We start from the raw sequence: 23,909 nt of genomic DNA, 5'->3' as shown, positions 1-23,909 counted from the left end.
GGAGATCTTTTCTATGATTTTTAGTTTCAGGAAAGCTACACTACTTGCTAACATTACCAAAATTAAGGTCCACAGTAGAGAGTAGTTGAATTAGGCATATGAAATGCAAATGAGTCTCCATTCCACCTTGCAGTAGAGGACGTTACTTCGCTGGCCATAGTCGCAGCCATCCAGTGCTGGCAATTTCAATAAAACTGGATATTAAGTTCTACTTTCAAAGCGAAGAAAAATACCTATTATAATTTTGCTAGCAGCTTCTCTAGTGCTGATTCATATGTAGGTGAATCAAATTAATATTCTGGAAACTTCTTTTTAATACTCAAATATAAACTTTGTTTGAATGAAGGAAAAAGTCCTAAAGTCATTTTTATTAACTGTGTATTTATTTCTGAAAAATCCAAATTCTTACTCAAAACATCTGGAGTCTACTTCTAATTTATTACTTTGTATGTTGAAACCAGAAGTTCTATGATGACTGTGTATAAACCAGGCAATTGGAGAAATGTTCAAGCTCGATGTGTTCTAACTAGTTACGTAAGCGATGTCCAATTAGATATGCTAAGTTTGGCTAAAATAATTAAGGTACCTCCTGAAAGTTTTAACATTAATGAAGAACTTACAGAGCATTCAGCTCAACCAAAACTGCACAAATGAGAAAAATAGAAAAGGATATACTCCAGAAGAACTAGAGAAGCAAGAAAGAGAAAAGAAGACTGACGAGTTTAATTAGAGTTCCTGACAGTATTTCTCTAAGATGACAGACCTTTCAACACACCCCCCTATCACTCCTCTCACCAAGTTTCAAGACCAAAAATCATGCATATTCTGCTCTTCAGATAAATTTCCTTTGGATGTTTCATAAAGCAAACTGAAGAAACAACTCAATGGAAAAGGCAAATATAAAAGCTAATTTTTACTTGCTACACTATTACAAGCTGCTTGAGAGATAATAGTTCCTTTTAATGGACTAATCCATTCAGCAATTCTAATTTATCTTAATATTTAAAATGTATCTGAAATTAACCACCAGCTGCTGTTTCCACATAGTATTTGTATTTGTGAAACAGGCATGATGACTGGCGCTGTGAATTATGAAGTACGAACATCTCAAGAAATGTTAAATAGAAGTACTGATACTCAAATAGAAAGAAAAAAGTGAGAGAAATACACAAAATGAAAATCTTAATCTCAAGAATATTAGTACTTCAAAATGTGGATCTAAGAGGGAAGCAAACTGTTAAGTCTTTAGCTATGTTGAAATATTATGTAATCGAATTGGAAGAAAGGTGATCTGGCTCCAGCGCATCGTAAAGGAAAACAGGTTCCTTGTAGGAGTCTCCATCCTCAGAGAGGCAGAAGAACCAGCAGCCCTCTGTGGACACTCACGATGTGGTCCCAGGGCCATCGACTCCAAGTGTATGAATAGACAGCAGGCTCTTTTCCTAACAATGGTTAGAGTGTCTTTACAGCAATGCTTCTAAAACTTAAAAAATCACATGGGCAGAAACTTTAGATATTTATTTTGGGGGCATCTGGATGGCTCCACTGGTTAAGCATCTGGCTCTCAGTTTAGGCTCATGGCATGATCTCAGTGTCCTGGGACTGAGCCCCAGGTCGGGGTCCGCGGGGAGTTGCCTTGAGGATCCTCTCTCTCCCTCTGCCCATGTTCTCTCTTTCTCAAAATAAATGAAAAAATAAAAAAATAATAAAAATTCATTTTGCACTTAAGAATACCATTCAGCAAGTTTAAAAGTTACTAAGTGCAAGAATTCATTCTGATGGACTCAATGGAAACTGCTGTCTGCAGATAAATGTTGTGTGACGTATGTAGATTTTTTACATGGTTAGGTGAAGCAAGCTTTGCTTTTAAAGTTGTTGGGACAAAATCATCTTGAAAATTTTGTTTTTATTTGGGCATGTTGACACATAATGTTGCATTGGTTTTAGGTGTACAAACATAGTGATTTGACAAGCTGACACCTTATGCTGCGCTCACCATAAGCATAGCTACCATCTGTCACCATTCAGCACTATTACGATGTCATCGATGAACTGTACATGCTTTCGGGGCTGGACTGGTCAACTATCTGCCTGCGAGGACAAGCCCGTAATATGGAAAATTTCCTGTTCTGCCTCCAGGTATTCCCAAGGCCCCTGGTGGAGGGCTGGCCACTCATTCGGATGAAAAATCTCCATATGCCACCTGCATTTCCATAAATAGGTATTTGCACCTGCCACCTACAAACAAAATCTGCCGCCAAGCACTTGCCAAAGAACATAACTTTCAACTGCCCAATGCCTACATTTGAACCGCCATTTTACAAAACTATATGCTATACAGATTGTTTTCTTACCCCTATGACTTACTAGTTCTCAACCTTGGCTGTTCAGTGGTACTGTTTGTGCCAGTGCTTCTCAACCTTATGCACACATACTATCTCCTGAGAGGTCTGGACTCACCTCAAACCGACCAAAACAAAAGTATGAGCTCACAGCTTGAGTCTCTTCCTGCACTCTCTCCCTAAAGGGGTTCTGATGTGCACAAGAGGTGAGAAGCACTGTCACATATAAAAGCATAGCCAGAGGTACTGTAATAGGATGCAAATCATGGCCTAAAGTGATATGAAATGTATTCATGACCTATGCATAAAATGACATTAGCTTAAATAAAAGCTGGTTCCCACTTTAAGCCATGAAATTCAACTGGCCCACACTCAGATGGTAATTTGGAAAAGACTGCCACACTTCTTCACCTCATCGGGTGTACTATTTAATGATGTAGAACACAGGTGTTGCTGTCAGAACACCTGGTTCCAATACGGACTCCCACACTTGTTGAGTGCTCTTAATCAGATTCTTACTTTTCTGTCTCAACAGGCAGTGTTACTACCATTCTCAAAAAGGATTCAATGGGGCGAAGGGCCTGATTTCTTTCCCTTGCATTTAAGTTTCACCTATGTTACTGCATGAATTAATAATTTCTTTCTTTTTAGCACTGAATAGAATTTTGCAGATGTACCAGTTTGCTTATCCATTCCTCTGCTCAAGGACACCTTACTGCTTCCAGTTTTTTTAGTGATTATGAAGAAAGCTGTTATAAACATTCCCATACAGATATTTATTTACCAATAAACCCTTGGGTAAATACCTAAGAGGGCAACTGCTGGGTGATATGGCATGCCTGTTTCGCTTAAAAAATAAGAAAACTGCCTCTATGCAAGATTTAACGAGGGTGCTAATCATGAGTTGTATTTTAGAAATACTTGGTTTGAGACAACTGTTAAATGCAACTAGAAATACCAAGTATGCAGGTTGGATATATAAACTGAAGCTCCAAGTAAGAAAATCTTAAAAATTGGAAGTCAATAACACATATATGATAATTATTATTATTATTATTATTTTTTATAAATTTTATTTTATTTTTTATTTATTTATGATAGTCACACAGAGAGAGAGAGAGAGAGAGAGAGAGAGTCAGAGACACAGGCAGAGGGAGAAGCAGGCTCCATGCACCGGGAGCCCGACGTGGGATTCGATCCCGGGTCTCCAGGATCGCACCCTGGGCCAAAGGCAGGCGCTAAACCGCTGCGCCACCCAGGGATCCCCATATATGATAATTATAATCATGGAACCTACTCAGATCATTAGTATAGTTCAATGGATCTCTAAGTAGGTGATTCCGCACACCTCCCAGGGGACAGTTAGCAGTGTTTAGAGACACTGCTGAGCGTCCTGACATAAGGCTGGGTGAACTACTGGCATCTGACTGGAGGTAGGGATGCTGCTAAACAGAAAGTGTACAGAGAAGTTTCTGACTACAAAGCATTTTCCTGCTCAAAATACCAATAGTGTGGGGTTCAGAAACTGGTACAGAAACAACAGTGGTCTTGTATGAAGGGAGTGAGGAACAGTAGGTAGGCCCTTCTCAGACATACAACTGACTGGAAAACACACCAATCGCATACTCAATTTAGAAACTGCTTAAACATATATATGTTTAAGAAATGAATTAAAATTCAGCAGAGAAATGAATTAAAAATATCTAAAGAATTACAGTATAGCATTAGACTTAAAATGGCTGCTATTAGTGAAAAATAGTTACAATAAGGACATAGGGCAAAATTAATGTAATAGTTTAAATGAAAAATCCTGATTCATAAATCCGTAAGACCATCTGTAGTTTCCAGGGCTCTTGTGTGAGATCATGACACCTGTACACGTTTGTTCAATGAGTAGGTGCGCAGACACGCAAGCACATGAATGAATGGTATGGCTTAGCTCTAGGTTTTAACAAATACATGTTAACAAGGAAACAGAAGACAAAAACTGGAATGTGGGAATGCTGATCCTCAATTTCTGGAGTGTGGGGACAGACTCATAAAATCCCTAAAAATGGAAAAACTCTAAAGGAGACAGAAGAGGAGAAAGATTGGAAATGGATAAAAATCCCAACTTTGAGGGAAAAAACTCCAATATACCCAACAATCCAAGTATCCTTGAACATCTAGCATCACACAAGCTGTCAATCATCATCACCAGAGATTTTCAGGTGAGATTTCTGCAGGCTTTAATCTCTGGCAAACACCTATGAAGTCAGCCTTCAGGCCTAAGAGAGACCATGTTACAGAAGAGGACCCTACAGTCCCCCGACGAGAGCACGTCTACTTCATAGATGAGACTGCAGAAAATCTTTCACATAGAGAGGTGCTAAGATCACAAATCTACCCGAATCTTAATGCTTTTAACTCCCAGAAGAAGCTGAGTATAGTAGAAAGATACTGGAATTAGAGAATAAGTATATTCTAGGTACAAAGTGCAGGAAAAAAATCTCAATGTTACAAGATGCGTGAAAAAGACCTTCTCACAGGGAAAGTGGGAGAGAAGCAGATTTAGATATTCTGTTATCCGTCTAATCACAAAGGACTTAAACTGAGGACTTCAAATATCATGATGCCGCGTTTAACTCACGGACAGAAATGTTTAAGTGAGACTGATCTCTCACGAGGAAGGACACACAAGTTGGTGTCTACCATTCACATGGGCCCCTGACTGTGATCCTGTAAACGACCTTTACGTACCCAAAGCCCATCACAATGCTTTCTGTGTTATTCACAATTACATCTAATAAATTGGAGCTGTAATCTGGGCTCGTGGAAGATGACAAATTATTTTACAGATCACAAATAAATTATTTTATGTAGTTTATAAACAGAAAGTTTACACACTACATACTGCGCCACATTAACTGTGAATTGAAAGAAGTAAAAATTATGTGACCTCAAACACACAGCACGGACCAGGACTCACCCTTCCCAGTTCTTTATCTTCAAGGGCCAGGACCCCAGTGCTTTCTGTGAAGAGTTTTACTTTGACCACAGGCCGAGGATGAGTGGTGGTGAAATCACCTTGAGTTCCCCATCTGTAATGAAGTAACAAAGATTTTCTTTAAAATGCAGCATTAATTTTTTTTTTTTTTTTTTTTTTTTTTTACAGACAGGTGTATCTCCTTAGGAGGCTCATGAAGCAACACAGAATCTTTGGTGGCTCAATGAGATTTTCAACTTCGCTTTTGTTTCTGACAGATGGCACAGTCAAGAGGAGAAACAACAATAAGTTTTACAGCTTGTAATAATTCCAAAGCTGTTCTAGAAATGAGCACGTTAGAGTATAAAAGACTGTGCAGTGAGAATTTAGGTTAAGGTAAAGCCTTCTATAAGTAGCCACTGAAACCTATTATTCATTCAAATACAAAATATAACTCCATTTTTACAGATGCCTAGAGGGAAATCGCTAAAACTTTGTTTATAGGAGATAGTTTTGCAGAAAACTATTTTTTTTTGGGGGGGATGCTAAACACTTTCCCATCACTTCTTGGAAAGTCTTTACTAGATGTTTTATATTTTTAAAAGTGGAGGTAATTATCTCAAGTCTATTACTTTATATGATTTTTTAAAGCTTCTGTCAAAAGGAAAGAAATAATCATTATAAAAATATGAACGTTTTACAGTTAATTTCCCAATACACTCTCCTAGGAATGCAGTAAGTCTGTCGACATCTGGCTTTTCAAATCATTATAACAAAATAACATTTTTCTTGGCTTATCTCTTAATTAGTAGCATCTCAGCTTTACCACACACCAATTCATCCCAGCATATTTACAAACTCAACTGGTGCACACCTGATATTAAAGAATCTTATCAATATTTCTCATAACTCTGAGATCACAGGCATGAGATGCAGCACAGCAGGAAGGAAATGCCTTTGAGAAAAACACATGAAAGTGAGATTTAACAAAATTCCTGCTACAAATAACTTGCCATATAAAAATACTGATTTTCTGAAATTGTTTTTAAAAAACCCAAACTTACTCTTTGGAAGGGATTATCTAAACTTTGTCTTATAAACCATATTCAGAAAGCTTGGGAAATGAAAAAAAAAAATGGAGAAAGTCTAATAAAAACTGAGTAACTGTGAGGTCTTCCTCTCCGACCACAGCAGTGGTAACACCATAGTGTGTGTATAGTAAAGCAGAGGCCATTTCAATGACCAAAGAAACTAGTATCCGGATGCAGTCTGTTCCCCTGAAATTAAAGTCATACACTAGAGGGAAAAGAGATATTCAATTAGGATGGAAAAGCAGCTTAATTTTTATTTTAGACTTGTAGAAAGTGGTTACCAAATAATTTTTGCCATTTCCTAGAATTAAGATTGCTGAGATAAAGTAGAGCTAAAATAAGACTAACAATGAAATGGATTCAGAACCAAAATAAGGGAGAAAAATTCTCAACTTAATGTGTGGGATCTTCAGCCTTGAATGGTCAAGGCCGTCCAGATGACAACTCCGGAGTAGATTCCCATGACATATCATCTTTATTTGGTGTCATAGGATTAAATTTGGAAAACTAATCCTTTGAGACATTTTCTTACAACTAAAATCAAAGATCTCGGGGCAGCCCGGGTGGCTCAGTGGTTTAACGCCGCCTTCGGCCCAGGGTGTGGTCCTAGAGACCCGAGATTGAGTCCCACGTCGGGCTCCCTCCATGGAGCCTGCTTCTCCCTCTGCCTGTGTGTCTCTGCCTCTCTCTGTCTCTCATGAATAAATAAAATATTAAAAAAAAATCAAATCAAAGATCTATAGTAGCTATGTACAGAGCCAAATAGGTTCACGTAGAATTCGCTTATCTTTTAAACTAATTCTCTTTGTAAAAATTCATTTGGGTTTTTTTCCCCCCTGTAATGTCAAAAATCCCTCCAAAGCCCTTAAACTGTTTTCTACGATTGTTCGTAATTCCCCATCTACAACAATACATGGTTCTCCAAAGAGAAAAATACTGATGACCACATTAGCTGTCACTGGGGACTTGGCGAGTTTCATCCTCCACCCCCACCTCCCCGCCACTTCACAAGAAGGGAAATGTGCGCTCGCCGCAGCAGCACATACACTAATACAGACAAGATTAGCGTGGCCCCTGAGCACGGATGGTGTGTGAAGGCAGAGGCACTGCTGTCTGAATGAGACAAACAACAGTGCATTTGAGAAGAACTGTGCTCACTCGTGAGGCGGTGAACTCCTAGAAAACTGCCTTCGACCCCTCCGATCCTTCATGAACACACATCTTCAACAACTCTTCTTGGATGGTTCAGGACAGGCTATTCCAATATATGCCATTTTGGTACATTATCTTGGATTAAAGTTACTTAAGATAAGGCAGGTGCAACGAGGTACTCTCACCCTTCTTTTGTGCCCCTGAAAAGCAGGAAATCCGTCTCCCACAGGAAAGGTACCCTCCCCGGCCACTCATACTGGAAGGTAGGAAACATCCTTATTACCAGAAATAGGGACAAATCTTGTCACTGCTTTACTTACTAATAACCCCAGGGTCCAAACTTCTTTGTCGACTCTTCACAAATGTATAGTTTGTCTAAGAAATATAAAAGCTGTCTGCTTTGGTCATTTCTTTGACACTCATATTTCATATAAATTTAAATTTGTTTTTCTCCTGTTAATCTGTCTTATGTCAATTATAAGAGCAACCAAAGACACTGGAAGAAAGGAATAGTTTTCCACGCTTATACCTCCAGTCTTCATTCACTAGCCATCTCTCACTGACTCATTAGAAACACTTTATTATGTAAATTATACATTAAGTGCCTAAAAATAAGATGCTCAATTAAAGAATAAAAATCAGCATTCCCACTACTGAGGTTAAGATGGAGAATATGCCAGCACATCAGAAGAGTCATCTTTGTGACCTGCCCTGGTCATGTCTTCCTCTCATCCCAAGACTGCACTACCACCAGGGTGCTAGGATCCTGGGTTCTATATTAATAATGGTCTTAAATTCATTTTTCTTTAAGTGGATTTTTTTAATTAATTTTTTTTCTTTAGCATTTTACCTCTACAGACGACCACTGCTCCAGGTGTCTTAGAGTTGGTCTTTAATAGGGAAAGGAAATGCTCTTCTTAGTTCATTAAATATCCACAAATAAATGAAAATCTGTGTTTTATACACGTGTCAGATATGTGATACATATCATGGTATATCATGGTAGATCAGTTATGTCCTAGATTTCCTATCACAGATGGAGGTACATTTTAAGGACGGTCTTAGACATATCATAGATATCCTATATATCATAGGAATATACATCAAATCATAGACACAGCCCACCTACCTGTAATCCAGAAATGAATGCTCTACTAAACTTTTTTCCTATACTTACTGAGATGATCAGTAATTGCAGTGGTTTATACTGATCCATTTTCTTGCTTTTCAGAGATAAGTCTAATTTCCTTCCTTAAAAAACAAACAAACAAACAAACAAAAAAAACCCACAGACTTAGGCTCCTGTAGTTTGCACTCTGTATCAATATTCCTGATTGAGACTGGCCTGCAGATTTACTTGTGTGTGTATGGATTTACATTCCTGTATTGTCCTATTTTTGTTATATAGCCTTATTGAATGAGTTAAACAGTGCCACATTTTTATTATCTGGAAGAGTTTTTTTAAAAATGAGAATGATCTGTTCTTGGAATTTATCCATTAAGCTGTTTGGGCCCAGTGTTTCTTCATGGGAAGATTGCTACTGATTCTATTTCTTCACTGGTTCTAGTTATAAAACTACTCTGGTTTTCAATGAGAACCGATTTTGATATAATACTCGAAAAATACTAATTTCATCTAAGTTTTTCAAAAGTATTTGCACAAAGTCACAAAATACCTCTTATCTTTTACATCTATGGCATCTGTGGTTATATATCTCTTTCACTCCTAATATTGGTTTTACATGTCTAACTTTGATATAGGCCTTTTGTTCTTTTCAAGTTACTGTTGCTCGACGTTGATGATCTTCTCCATTGCATGCTTGTTTTCTATTTCATTAAACTCTTTGTTACTTCATCCTAATTCAACCGTGTTAATTCTGCTGTTGTTCTACATTTTTAACTTGAATTCATGGCTCATTAATTTCAAGCCTTTTGTTGTAAGCATTCAAGCTCAGCATTGTAAGCGTTTTGGGCTATAGATTTCCCTAAGACCACTTTGAGTACAGTGTCCCACAAATTTATATAATTTTTCTCATTGTTTAGATGTTTACAGGTGTGTTTTTAGAATTTATAAATGAAGTTTTACTTTTTCCAAGTAAGTTCTATACTTAGTACATTAGGTTAGATAACAGAACTTGCAGGATACTAATCTCCTGAAATAACGGAAACTACCTTTCATATATTCCAAGACATATTGCCCTCTATGTGTTTATGTGTGTGTTTAGCTCTTGCATGAGTATGTGGAAATAAAAAGTATTCTTAATTGTTGTATACATGGCCATTAGATTGAGCATGTTAACTGTGCTACTTAAGTCTATTTTATCAGTACTGATGTTTTGGTATCCTTTACACAGCAAGGTCGAAGTATTATAATCCCCCATCAAGATAGGGATTTTGACAATTTCCTTTCATATTTTTGTCAACTTTTGGTATCCTATTTGGTGATACCAAAATGTTTAATAGCAACCATGGCCTTTGAGTATGAACCATTTATCTTTTATAATCTGAAGTCCATGATTACTTCTCTACCATTAGACTTGTGTAAAAGTAGACAACACTAGGCTAGGAATGGTAATAACATAGAAAACATGCTTAGAGAAGTCACACAAGAAACCTAATCAACATATTACAGAGTATAGCCAGTAATTGATAAGAAAACGGAGAGCTAGAGGAAGTTTGTAGGAAGCTGTTAGTAATTTAGAACTTGGAAAGCAACCCAGATTATCTGTTCCTAAAGCCTAAGGCAAGGAAGGCAGGATACAGGAGTATCACAGGCCTTGGTAGGCAATCCACAGGAATCTGTCTGCCTACCAAGGCCTAGGTCCTCCTGAGTCAAGGGCGAGGAGTGCTAACGGGCAGCTCCTGCGAAAGGAGAGAGACTTGAATAAACAACATGCTTGCCGGCAGGGAGAAGCAGGGGCACAAGGGGACCAGCAGATCTGAACTACAACAGCCAGGGGACTAAACCTTCATGATATTTGGTAAAAATGTACAATTTTAAAGGGGTGAATTAATGTAAATACAGTGGTTCTTAATAATCCTCATAAACCCCAACATTCCAGAATACAAACAAACTGGCACCCCCATGATAATTTCTCTTATAAAAACTAAAAGCTATATACAGTTAGAAAATGCTTGTGAATTCTTCAATAAATGAATTAAAGACAGAAGTCCTCCCTCCCACCCCACTCCCCAAAAAGGCAGAAAAGGAGGGAAGAAGGTAATAGGTGAGTATTTTCAATATTCACCAAGATATTTCCTTGTTTTCTACTTAACTGGCATGTTTAAACACTTTCAAGAATTAATACCAGTTATTATCTTCCTACTATTTTCTCTGTATTATGTGATAGAAGAATATATTACCCTTGCTGTCAATTTGCTTTGACTCAAAATACATTGCCTTTTTCTACTTCTATTAATGTATTATTTATGAGGATTCAGACTTCGAATGGAAACCTTCAAAAGAATAAAATCCCTACAAAGCACCTTTATGAGGACAGCAGGACTTCCTGGCTATGAAAACACAAAGTAGCTCACACACTGACTGAAATAACGGGCATTAATTATGTATTTGGTATTAAATCAAGTATACTGGAAATTCGTACCATGAGTCAAAATACATGCACATGTCCATTAACCCAGTAAGGCTATTTTCTAGGAATCTCCCCTAATAAAATAGTCGTGAACACTGAAAAGACTACAGGTGGGGGGAACGTGCTCACTGCAGCATCATATACGGCAGCAGAAGTAAGCAACCGGAGTATCCAACACGAGGGGAAGATCATGTCAATTATGTGGCACACAGTGGAGTGTTTTTCTGGTACTGAAAGCGAGGCCAAGAAGCTGATACAAGGCCAGGTGGGATGTATTGTGGGGTGCGGTGGGGACACCAAACAGTCTGGGCCTCATATTCTTTCACAAAACCTGAATACGTCGTATGTGCCAGATAATATCCTAGAATCAGCAGCCAAAGTCTCTGTTTTCATGGAACTTATATTCTAATAGATGATAGACAGCAAGTAACTTGATTATGCACCATGACATACTCCTCTGAAGCCTGCCCTCTGTTCCTGACATGCCTCTCAGAGTGTCTACGGAAGTAGATTTAAAATGTAACCTAAAGGGATTTTCAGAACTTACTAGCATATTTGTTTCCAATTATGTTGAAAATCATCAACAGTGCAATAGTTATCAAAATCATCCAAATTCCTTGATTCAAAATTATTATTATAAACATATAATGCACACATGATGACAGAAACGAAAACTTAAAAATAGGCTCAACCTACACTCCCTACCTATGGCTGGCCCTGAAGAACAGGGTATATGTAACTTCACAATTATGTTCTCTCTCTATCTTTTTATCCATCCAGCTGTGTGACTGGCATTGGGAAAGCTCAGGCATTAAAAAAATAATAATAAAAAATCAAGATCATAGATCCTGTTGTAGATGAGCTCAGACTGGTAGAAGAGAGAGACCTATACACTCATAATTATAAATAATAAATCCAATCACACAAAATTGAACAGGGTTATGAACTGCACTTTTAAAAATTACTTCTGAGACTGAGCATTTTCTCTTTTATGAGTCATCTGAATTTCTTTTATGACTTGCTTTATTGTTGCCCATTTATCTATTACATTAGGCTATCTAGTAGGCTTCCTTTTGATTAAAAAAAATCATTATAAGATAACGATTTACTGTTTCTGATACCATGTATGGCAAATATTGTTGCAGCTGGTTATTTTCTATTTAACTCTTTTCATGGCTTTTAAAAAAATGTATAGTTCTAAAATATTAGATAGCCAAGTTCTAGCACTTTGATTTATAGTTTGATTGTGACACCTGCTTAAAGAGTCTTTACTTAACTAAAGATTATCTAAATACTAATCTTTAGTTCTTCAACATATTTCTATGGTTCAAACCTTCAAGTTGTCTAAGACTTAATAGTGATGCTGGATGGCCTTCTCCCTTAATTTTTCATCTATCCTGATCTCATTTGGTTTAGAAGTCAAATATATTTACAGTATTATCACAAAAACTGGGGTTTGGTGATGAACTTTGTCCTAAAGATTGATGTCCTGAGCTGTGGTAAAATGTTTGAATTCTTGTGGTTTTATGAGATGTTAGGATACCAGTTAGAACAAGAAGGAAACAAACATTTCCAACTTTATTTCTATTCAGTAAAAGGGAGTTCTCTCCATTTAGTAAATCTATTCTAATATATATATATATATACACATTTTTTTTTTCATAAAGTCCTTTTTCCTTCTACTATGTAGTTTCTACACATTCTGTGTTAAAGCTATTTCGTAGGATTTTATATTTTGGAATTCTAAGGAATCTGCATCCTTAATACTGTCTGACAATGGCTGGCATACACTACAGTTATAAACTCTTTCTACAAATTATAGTTTTGCCTCATTTCCAATCCAGTGATTGCTTTTAAGTGATGTTTTCCTCACCAAATTACAATTCTATTACAAAAACCGAGTTATTAAAATAATCAACAATGATTTCTAATTCCAAATACCTCACTTGTTTTTTAACGGAAAACATGAAATAAACATCTAACTAGAGGGGCGCCTGCGTGGCCCAGGGGGTTAAGCATCCAACTCTTGGTTTCAGTGCAGGCTGTGATCTCAGGGTCGTGAGACTGAGCCGCTTGTCCAGCTCTGTGCTCAGCGGGAAGTCTGCTTGGCGTTCTCTCTCTCTTCCTCTGCCCCTCCTGCTTGTGCTCTTTATCTCTGTCTCCCAAATAAATAAATCTTTTTAAGAAAACATCTAAATACAGGGTTAAAACAAATAAAATTCTTCAAATAACTGCAGTATGAAAAACACAATCTAACCACAGATTATCATTTTTAAAGCAGGCATTTTAAGATTAAATGATGTGACATTTATCTAAGAATATTTGCCTCCTTAAAGTTTAGGCTCATAACTTAAACATTCAAACATCATATATTTGAAGTAGCACTGATTTAGCTATTTACTTAAGAAGTAGAAAATCTTCCCACGTCTACTGCAATCAATCTCACATAGGTCTGAGGTCTCCTCCTGCTGTCCCGTAGGAGATTTGCCCCCCAAACTAATTTGGATTCATATAATTCATCATAAACTGTCAGGACTGCTTTGAGACAGTTTTAATTACTCCTATTTGGTGACAGGGTAGATGGCCACTCCTCACCAGCTCCTTAAGAGGGACCAAGAGGGAATAGAAATGCCGCACAATGGAGTGCAGTGGGTTGGTCAGAAAAGCCTGATGCTTGTATCCTCAGGAGCGTCACCACCATCACCTGAGCTGTGGCCCTGCTCATGCAGCTACAGGCAGGTGTGCTTTGGTTCCATCAAGAAAGCTGTGTCCGGGGAGCCTCGGGGGCTCAGGACGTGACCCCGGGGTCCTGGGATCAAGTCCCATGTCAGGTTCCGGGCAGGGAGCCTGCTTCTCCCTCTGCCTGTGTCTCTGCCTTTCTCTGTGTGTCTCTCATGAATAAATAAAATGTTTAGAAAAAAAAAAAAAGCAAGCTGTAACCCTTGCTTGTATCTGTTGGTTTCTGCCATTGTCCTGCTCACAACTGTCAGAAATACACTGAAACTACTGTGAAACCGGCATGTATGTAAAACAGGTACCTTCAAAGGACTCGCAAAATACACAAAGTAAGTGCAAGACCCCATTAGTATAAATATACAGGGCTATCTCTTTTTAATGGAATAATTTAAAATTGAGAATTTTTAAAGAATGACTAAGAGTCTATTATATAAGTAAAAGTTAAATAAACAATGAAAGCCTTCTAAAATATTAAGTGCTGAACAAATTCTTTTAAATACAGCATTTCTGATGAATATGGACAATGAAGACAGTTTTATGGAAAGCTCCAAGCAGAAGACACTTTTAGAAGAGCAGATTTTGGTATTTAAAAACTTTGACATTTCTGCATCATTTCCCAGGGCCCGCTATATCAGGTTTATCAATTACTGGTGGACTTAAGCCAAAGAATAAGGATAGAAAGGTGAAGATTTGACTGTGTTTCTGCGGAAGTGTGGACGGCTGGTGGCATCATTTACCGCGGTCAAAACTACAAGAGGCGAAGGGACTTATTTGAAAACTCAAGTGTCCGATTCCAACAAGCTGCTGGAAATTCATCTGGACTTTAGCAACAAGGCTGCAAATAAAGATTCGGATTTGAGAGTCACTAACAGGTGACAGGAGGAACTACAGGAATGCGTGTCCCTATGAAGGGTGTCCCTTAAGAACTGGAGATGGGAGGAGTTCGTATCTCACAAATCCAGGCCTGCGTATGTATCTCTAGCCAGATGGGCACGTGTGCACCTAAACATAGGCTTTTTGTCGTTAAATACACAGGATATTCACATTGCTCACTTGTGCTCTATTACATAACACGCCATAGTGATCTTCTTTACTTACCAGTGGACCGTACACAGTTTTAAGACTCTAAAGCAACCCCTCCTTGTAGGGCTCTTCTGCTGATGGACCCTAAGGCTGTTTCCAATTTTAACTATTGTAAAAGTGCTGCAAAGACATCACCTTGATCTCAGGGCCATGAGCTCAGCCCTGCATCTGGCTCTGCACTGGGCGTGGAGCCTGAGTGGGATAATTGCCCTCCCCTGTCTCTCTCTGCCCTGGCCCCTCTCAACTGCCACCCTCAAATCATGCATGATCTCTCTTAAAAAGAAAAAAGAAACCGCCAAGGACAGAATTCTAAGACAGCTCAAGATTTTAAACTATTCTTGGGGTTCCTGGGTGGCTCAGTCGGTGAAGCGTCTGCCTTCGACTCAGGTGATCCCGGGGTCCTGGCATGGGGCCCCAGGTTGGGCTCACTGCTCAGAGGGGAGTCTGCTTCTCCCTCTCCCTGCCACTCCAACCTCTGTCAAATAAATAGGTAAAATCTTTAAAAAAAAATTAAAGTATTCTTAAATATAAAAGAATATACTATTTTAAAAGTTGATTCATAAGATGAATGCCTATGGAAATAAAATGCAGCACAAACAGCCCTGTTCTACTAAAAGTCCAAATTCTAAAATAATTCATTTTAATATAAAATCCAAGTATGTTAGGATTTGAGAATTTTATTGTGAACAAACATCCTTCACTTTCAATTTTAATAATCTGTAGGACAGACTTAAACTTCCCTTAAAAATACACTGAATATATCATTCAACAAATATCCTATACATTTAATGAAATTTTAAGTTAGGTGATCAATAACGTTTATAACAAATGCTTTACTTATTGCTATTACTGTTGTTGACATTCTTTAAACATCTTTGAAATTTCAATTTGGTATCGAATTTGAACCGCACAAGAGGTTAGGAATATATCCAGGGCAGTATCGCTATGCTAAAGAATGAAATCACGACGCGGCCTTTTAGGCCACGAAGCTGACGTTTACCTGACAAAGGACACTGTTATTTAAGACAAAGTATTCTGTTCTTTCAACAAAAGGAACCAATCTGTACAGCGGCACCACGACCACCCCCAGGACATCAACTACCCCGATGTATCACTGCTCTCAACAGTCTCCTGCGGAGGAGTGTGTGTGGCGAGGCGGGACACAGATGGATTAAGAAAAATAAAAATAAGAAGGAAAAGAAAATTGTGACCCAGTTCCAGAGTGGCTGCCCCCAGCAGAGTACAGAGGCGAAATGGGGCAGACACTGGAGCCAGAGCTGGACTCAACGGCCGCTCCCGACAGGCACAGCCCAGGCCGTGGCCCCGCCTTCACTTCATCCTACCCCTTCACCAACCGTCGAGGCCCGAGGCCCGGATGCAGGCGATGAGCCTGGCGCCCGCCCCAACGGCCCGCACCTGTCCTGCGGGAAGCGCACGGGATGAGGGTGCCGGCGCCGTGCCAGGGCCTCTGGCTCCACCGCCCAGCAGAGCGACACATCCCGGAGAAGAACGGGTAGTCTGCAACAGGGAAGTCTAATGAGCTTCACGAAAAGGCAACACTGGAATCCAGAGAGTATAAGAAACTAGAGAGAGAGGAGAGCAAAAGGAAGAGGAGAGAGGATGGTGAGGAGACGGGGAGAGAGCTGGAGGAAAGGAGGGAGGCTTAGTAAGGGGCCAACCTTATAACCTCAGTGTTACCCTAAATAAATCCTAAGAGTTTTGCACATTACCTGCCATCTTCCTTTACAAAATAATTCAATCTAAAATGCTGACATGAAGCAAATTTTAACAGGACTAGAAAGTATCCTTTACAGTTAAACTAAGTTTGATTACTTGACTTCTGGGATGATCTTTCAAAACTGGCCCATTAAAACTTTTTTTTTTTTTTTTAGATTTTTATTTATTTATTCATGAGAGACCCAGAGAGAGAGAGACAGAGACACAGGCAGAGGGAGGAGCAGGCTCCATGCAGGAAGCAACGTGGGACTCGATCCCAGGACCAGGGGTCACGCCCTGGGCCGAAGGCAGACGCTCCACTGCTGAGCCCCCTGGAGCCCCAAAACTTTTGATTATGATGGAAAGACAATACAAAGTTATCTTGTCAACACGGCAGAAGGAGAAATCCTGAGATGACATTTTTCACTTGAAGGCACAAGGACACCTGGGGATGGCTTGCGGTGGGCACTGGTCACTTTCACAACACAAGAGAGATCCCGGGGGCCCCACCTCCACCGTCCCTTCCTGGGTCTTGGACATTTCCACTTCCCTGCAAGGAGACAGCTCCCATGTCGCTGCTTTCAGGATCACTAAAGCCTCAAGAATAACAGGATACAATTATCCTTCAAGGTCTGTATTTCATTTGTGAAGTATTCATGCCATTAAACCTCCATATCCAGAGTAATCATATTACACTTATACCATTTTCTTCTGGGAAAGTCTAGCAGGCATGTTAGCTCAAAATCGGGTTTCAGAAAAAATAGAAGATATAATCCCTCCTAAGCATTTTCCTTTCTCTCATTCATGGAGGGGTGGTTCAAAGATCTTAGCTTGAAGCATCGAATTTTAAAGAGAACCATTTGTCATATCTTGCATTACCATTTTACTTGGTCAAGGCAGCACAGAAAATGTAACTTTTTATAAGATGGAAACTGAGATTTTAAAGAACTTAGAGAAACACAAAACTGATGGAAGCTCCATTAATGTAGCTCTAGAGCATGAAGTAATGCAACACATCTCTACAGAGAGGTTCAAATCCTAAAATGCACTGGTGCAGAAAGGAGAACTACACTGCATAAACCAATAATCAATCACCTCCACACACGTATCACTGTATGTCCATCCTGGGGTTATACCCTCAACTTTGAAGTAATAGAACATTAGTGTGGTTTGTTCCTGTTTTGGTTTGTTTTTTTGATACAAAGTAAAATGTGATTGTGTTATATGAACTGGAAAAAAAAGCCTTTCAACTGTGAAAATAATGCATTCTCCTTCCAAGATAAAATGTCCTAAGGAAATTTAAAATATAGGATTTCAAGCTATTGTGACGAATCAGTAGAGCATGGTGCTGCTAGTAAATCGGAACATCCATGTTACTAGTATTGATTTTTACCAGATACATCCCAATAGTCAATCTCTAATTTGACAGAACTTTAAGGCAGGTTCATGCTCTCGGGGGCCAGATGTACGGGTGCGAAAATGCTTTCCTCTACATTTTCTCTATGAACACCTTGGACTCGCGAGGTGCTCTGATGTCAGTCATCGCTTCCTACTGGCTGGCGCCTGAAAGCAAGTGCTCCCCGCTCCCCCTCGGGGTCCGTATGGCTGTACACGGGGGCTTTAAAGAGAGAAAGCCCGCCTGAATTATCTACCCGGGTTACTCCGTGTCTCCCAGGAATGGTCCTCCCGGGCGCTCTCTGCAGATAAAACGTTGTCTCTTTGGGAGAAATAAAAAACTTTTCAACTGCACAGGAGGAGCTTCGGAGGAACAAAGTATCTGAATTACACGAATACCTGAGATCTCCCAAGGGCACAATTCCTGGGGGGTTGAGAAGATGGCAAAACGCACGCTGTGCTCAAGAAGGGCAGGATGCAGGGGGCAGAGGCAGGCAGACACCAGGGCATGCAGCGCCCGGGGCCGAGCAGGGGGCCGCGGGGACAGCACCCGGGGACGCGGGGACCACGAGCTACGTAGTCGCTGCCCCAGGATCCTTTGATGCCCAGCCCCATGTTATTCGGGAAAAGAAATCCCCACTTGCAGGTTTCTGATGGTCAGCAACGGGCCTTTGGGACGACCCTAGAACAGAAACGTAACGCAGACATGCCTTTGACAGCTAAGGACATTCACACCGATATTTTAGGAACTGACTCCGGTGCTCATGAGTTAATACGGGAACACAGCCTGCTGGGGTTCCACGGGCCCGGAAACTGCTGCGTCGGTTTGGGTTCCTCCAACACCAACCTAGCAGGCAACTGAGGGGACCTTTACATGACGACACTCTCTAGCTCCTGTCCTCACGTGTGCAACCTCTGGCTCTGACCTACCATAAGCACCTGGCACGTGCTCATCACGGGGCTGCAGGTGGAGCACAGGCAGATGAGGGAACAGGCTGCAGCCTGGGCCAGGGCCCGTAGGGAAGGGATGGGCAGGCACGTCGCACACACCATCTGTCACTGAGGAAGGCGGCAGCGTCCTGCCTCAAGAGGGCAGACTCTCCGCATCACTTTTCCACCTTCAGGATTGGTCTCAGCAGCTACCGAGTTTACCCACAGCTGTGGAAGCAGCGCATCCTTCACTGCGGCCCCCGTGGCCCTGGATCGACCCGCACACACTGCAGTTCTGACTGTGCAGGAGCACTGAGGACGCCTGGGTCTCCACCCTGGCTCTCCGCTCAGCAGTTGCTCTAATTACATATGCTGGTTAGTATTTTTTAAGAATCCGTTTTCTTATGTAGAACACAGGAATAGTAATGAGGCCCACCTGACGTTAAGGATTCGGAAGAATGAGCGACATCCATAAGGAATTACCCGGCTGCCTGGAAAACTAGGAGGCCTACACACAAGTGCTTACTCTCCATGCACGTGCGCACCCCGTCCTCCTGAAGTCAGGATGGAGTTCCCAGTGACCAATTCCCGATCACCTTCCCATACCAGCTCCCCGAAGGGAAAGAAGTCCTGTGAGTGATCGTATATTCTCTTTTCCATGGGAAGTAGCAAACATCGAGTACGACAGGACAGAGGTCGTCAAACACTCCCGGTTCTAGGCACACGGCGATTCAGCTTCTGCTGACGCTGACTGCTGGGAAGGCCATCGCTGCCCAATCCGCTGCAGCAAACAGGGCAAACACATGTTTTGGCTTTACGGATGCTTTATCCGCGGATATAAAGCACTGCTACTTTGCATAGTCATGGTGCCCTAATCTTAAGGTAAGACGCTGCATTTTGGAGAATACTGTGCCAAATATATTTGGAATTCCTAAATATAAAATCCCCAGAGGTTATCTTTGGAAGAAACTCTGAAACCAAAGAACTGACGATCCATCCTTACCGCATTTTATAGGTTGTATGCAGCTGGTGCTTATCTTGGCTACTCTGAGAACCTCATACTGGAGGAGGGGCTTCAGTATGTTTGCAGAAAGTCCAGTCTTGAGAAGAATTTAAGCTCTCTTAAGATTCAAGACTCCACCTGGCAGCTCTCTTCTCCCCCGTTTAGTCTGGTAGCCAGAGGAAGACACTTGAGCTTTCTCATTTGTTTTTCCTTCACTTACTCTGTCCTTGGGCTATAAGGGTCATCAACAGTCTTACTTTTAAAAGGTGGAGATTAAACAAACAAAAAAAGCAAAGAATGGCTCTGCAGATGAGGTGACTGGAAGGACCAGAGAGTCAAGACACACACCTGGCCATAGAGCAGCCACCTGCCTGTTCTTCCTGAGTAGGACGGATCCCTCGCTGTCCCACGTGCCCCACCCTTGTCCGGCAACAACGCATCTTTCTGTTGAAAGCTCAAGGGCCACTTGCTCAGAAAGACTTCCTTACCCGTCCCCACCTGCTCCACAGGACAATCCCCCAAATCAGGTAGATTGTGACCTACTTGCATAGGGATTATACTCGTTTCTTTCAAAGCAGTCACCCAGTTTGTAATGACGTATGTTCCTAGGTGCTTTGCTATTAATGCCTGTCTCCCCTGCTTCCGACGACAGGTGCCATTCGCCATAGCTATGTCTGATCTTAGGCATCATCTCCACCCCAGCACCCGCGTAGCGCTTAGCAGAGCTTGAAATCATTAAATAAACAACAGCATAGGCTTTATTCTAAACAGTCCTCAAAGGACCACGCAGAGAGCCACAGTGTTTGGATGACCAAGCTCCCAAGTATATCCTGCTGTGTTCACTGTAGGAGGTGAACCAGGTCGGATCAGGAACGGTGCTCCTTGAATCACGGCCCCATGGGGCAACTGCACAAGTGTCACATGCAAACTTCTACACCAGACTGTCAGCCACACAAACATACACAGAATTTGTCATATTTATGGATGAACAATTTCTATGGATAATGCAGCCAACTCAAGGAGAGGGGTGGGGGGGTTACTGTTAAAAAGATGGTCACCTGAGTCTGAAAGCCACTTCTATATTTTAAGAGATGACATCACCTCTGGCTAATATCCTCTGTGACTTTAGCATGTTTATAGTGGTTAAGACTCTAAAGCAAACGGGTGTCTTCATACCAGAACTGTCACAGCTGATCAACACGCGCATCTATCTTAAGTGTGCTTACTTGGGACCACTATTCGTTTCTTAGCCAATCAGTCTCAGCCAACAGTGACAAAGTAGAACTTTCTTTAGGCAAATATTTGTTAATGGGTAACAGGTGTGTTTTTATTCATTAAACATCTATTTTGAGCACTTAAGTTTTCTGTTAAGCTTTGTAGTGACTGAATAAAACTATTTTGTGTTTTTTTTCCAGTTGTTTGGATACATTTTTTTTTTAATCGTACCACTATTGCACCTGTGCCCAGCTTATGCGGAGAATCATCGCAGAAAACCCCACCAGAACTGAATTCTCCATGACTGCTTCAGGAGCAGCCACAATTTTCTCTATGAGGTATATATCTGGTCTTTTCATCCACCGAAGTCTTCCCTGACATGAAAAATGAAATAACAAGGCCAAGACTATTTGTACACATTGTAAAACTCAATGGTAACTCCAGACGAGAAAGGTGGTTTACTCCCAATTTCCCTTTGAACACCTCACCAGTGTTATGTTGACCAAATAGGTCTGAGATGCTTCCACCTTGAGGAGAATCACATTTACCTGTGGATTTGTGTTTCAGGCTTGTTCTTGTTTTTTTACAGATTTGTTTATTTGAGAGGGTGAGTGAGCAGGAGCCGGGGTAGGGAGGAGCAGAGGGAGAGGGAGCAGCGTTCCCAACGAGGGGCTCGATCCCAGGACCCGGAGATTATGACCTGAGCCCAAGGCAGGTGCGTAACCACTGAGCCACCCGCCGAGGCAACCTGTTTTCCTGTTTAATCAAATGAGATACATTCATCATGTTTTTCAATGGAAGCATACAGAACTTGTGACAAAGCCAGAGCTGGCATCAACCATCATCTGGGTCCTCTGACCTCCAAAATCATGTGTTCACAAAACAGTTTAATTGCCCAGTTAGATATTTAATTATTTTGGAATTACAACTTCCCTTTCCTTAACCACCTGTATGTATGTATGTTTTGCTGTCACTTGTTAATACTTACATATGCGAAATAAGTAAGCAACATGGGTGGGACATTTTTAAGTGAAAACAAGCACAGTTGTGGATTTGGTTAAATAAAAATATCCTACCTTTGTTACAAAGATACAACCACTTTAAGGAATGCTAAAATTCTAGCTTAACTAAGGAGCGTTTGCCCCTAGAAACCACATGGGATCTATAGAGGAGAGTTCAGTCTGTCACCGTACAAATGTCCTGACGTACATGATGGGATGTCAGGGTTAGATTATGTGCAATTTGTGAAGGAAGCCGTGGGACACGGACAGTGATCTGTGCAGTGTCACTCAGCAGGTTGTATCTACGCGCGTGGTGGTGGAGATCAGGATGACAACTGGCCCCAGTTAAGTCCAGACTCACATTTGACTTTCTTACACTTGAACACCAGACGACCAGTCAGTGTGTACCTAGTTGTATACGTACATCCAGTTTTTGTTGATCAGTATTTTCCCCTATAGACTAATCAACCTGATGCTTAAGGAATAGATCCAAGAGAATCCTGTCATCAGTTGTTAAGGGTCAAATGCTCCGACAGAGAGAGGTCAGCCTCAGAGCCACTGAGGACGCAACGTGAACCGGACCCGGTGTCTGCCTCCCAGGAAACCTACAGGTCTGAGCGGCAGCAAATAGCAGAAGCTGCAACACATAGAGTTTGGGGGACAGAGTCCACACGAGGTTAAGGAACCTGCTGGGAGAGTGAGCGCCGGGGCACAGGAAGGCCGCGGAGGGGAGCACCGCACACCCCACCCCAGGGGCGCAGCAGGCGGCCTCGTACCAGGACAGACGGTATTTCTCTCCACGAATGCTTCCCCCTCCTGCCGAGGGAGTTGCTGAGGGAAACTGCTGCCATAAAAACGCAGCATCACACTCCTGCGTGAAAAGACCATGGCCCACCGAACGCAGGAGGCAGGTGCAGAGGTAAGTGCAAGTCGAGTAAACACGGCCCCTCATGGAGACGGCATCATGAAGGCGCAGGGAAGTCACCACCGAATGTCACCGGGATTGACATCATGTCACTGTTTTAGAGACTGGGCTACGGGGGAGGCAAGAAGGGAGACAGGGAGACCAAGGAGAGCCTCGCAAAGTAAAGTCGGCAGTGGCTGGACCAAGCCGTTGACCAGGCGACGTGGGAAGGAAAATCATCCTGCTGGGCGACGAGGAGACACACGTGACAGGATTTAGACACGGGGACTGCAAAGAGGAAGGAATGCTCAGCACCCAGACATCTGGCTGGGGCCCCTGTGCAGACGGAGGCACCCCACTCCCGGGATGGGACGCGGGTCCAAGGCTAAGGGTCACAAAGAAGTGTCTCTATTTGAATGAGTTGAATTTCAGAGTCTAAGATCCCCGAGTGAAGGCGACCACACAGATGCGCCACCCCGTGTCAACGTGGAGGATCAAAAAGGAGACCCTGTCCAGCAGACAGTGACTTCCAGGAACAGCTTTCTGAATCCGAAAGCCATTTTCCTTCGTGTTCTGTCCCAAGAGTTGGCCCGCAGAGGTTTCTTTCAGGAGGAACAGCGCCACATACATTATGAATCGCTCACATTTTGAAGTAATACAGAATACATCGTATCTGCCTCCTATCTAACAAAGGAGACTGATTACATCCTACGGTGAGGTTCTTGCTCACCCACGCCAGATGGACGACTATTTCTAGATCAGATTAACGATCCTCCTGGTAAC

At 41.4% G+C, this 23,909-nt stretch overlaps 1 protein-coding gene across 22 annotated transcripts in view; it reads right to left on the bottom strand.

Annotated features, from left to right (window-relative positions):
* The window catches only part of CADPS2 (calcium dependent secretion activator 2), a 452,677-nt gene that overhangs the window by 213,526 nt on the left and 215,242 nt on the right, over positions 1-23,909 (bottom strand). For all 22 annotated transcript variants that reach the window (XR_013356335.1, XM_077855972.1, XM_077855984.1 and 19 more), the window contains one exon: positions 5,311-5,422. Coding sequence is in view for 21 of the 22 variants with exons in the window: in XM_077855972.1 (XP_077712098.1) it covers positions 5,311-5,422 (112 nt within the window). In the remaining variant the exon portion in view is untranslated. The remainder of the gene's footprint in view (positions 1-5,310; positions 5,423-23,909) is intronic.

This window comes from Canis aureus, chromosome 18 (genome assembly GCF_053574225.1).
Source record: "Canis aureus isolate CA01 chromosome 18, VMU_Caureus_v.1.0, whole genome shotgun sequence".
Classification (NCBI taxonomy): Eukaryota; Metazoa; Chordata; class Mammalia; order Carnivora; family Canidae; genus Canis; species Canis aureus.
Note: the sequence above shows the minus strand (reverse complement) of the source record. Positions and strands in the feature narration are given on the sequence as shown.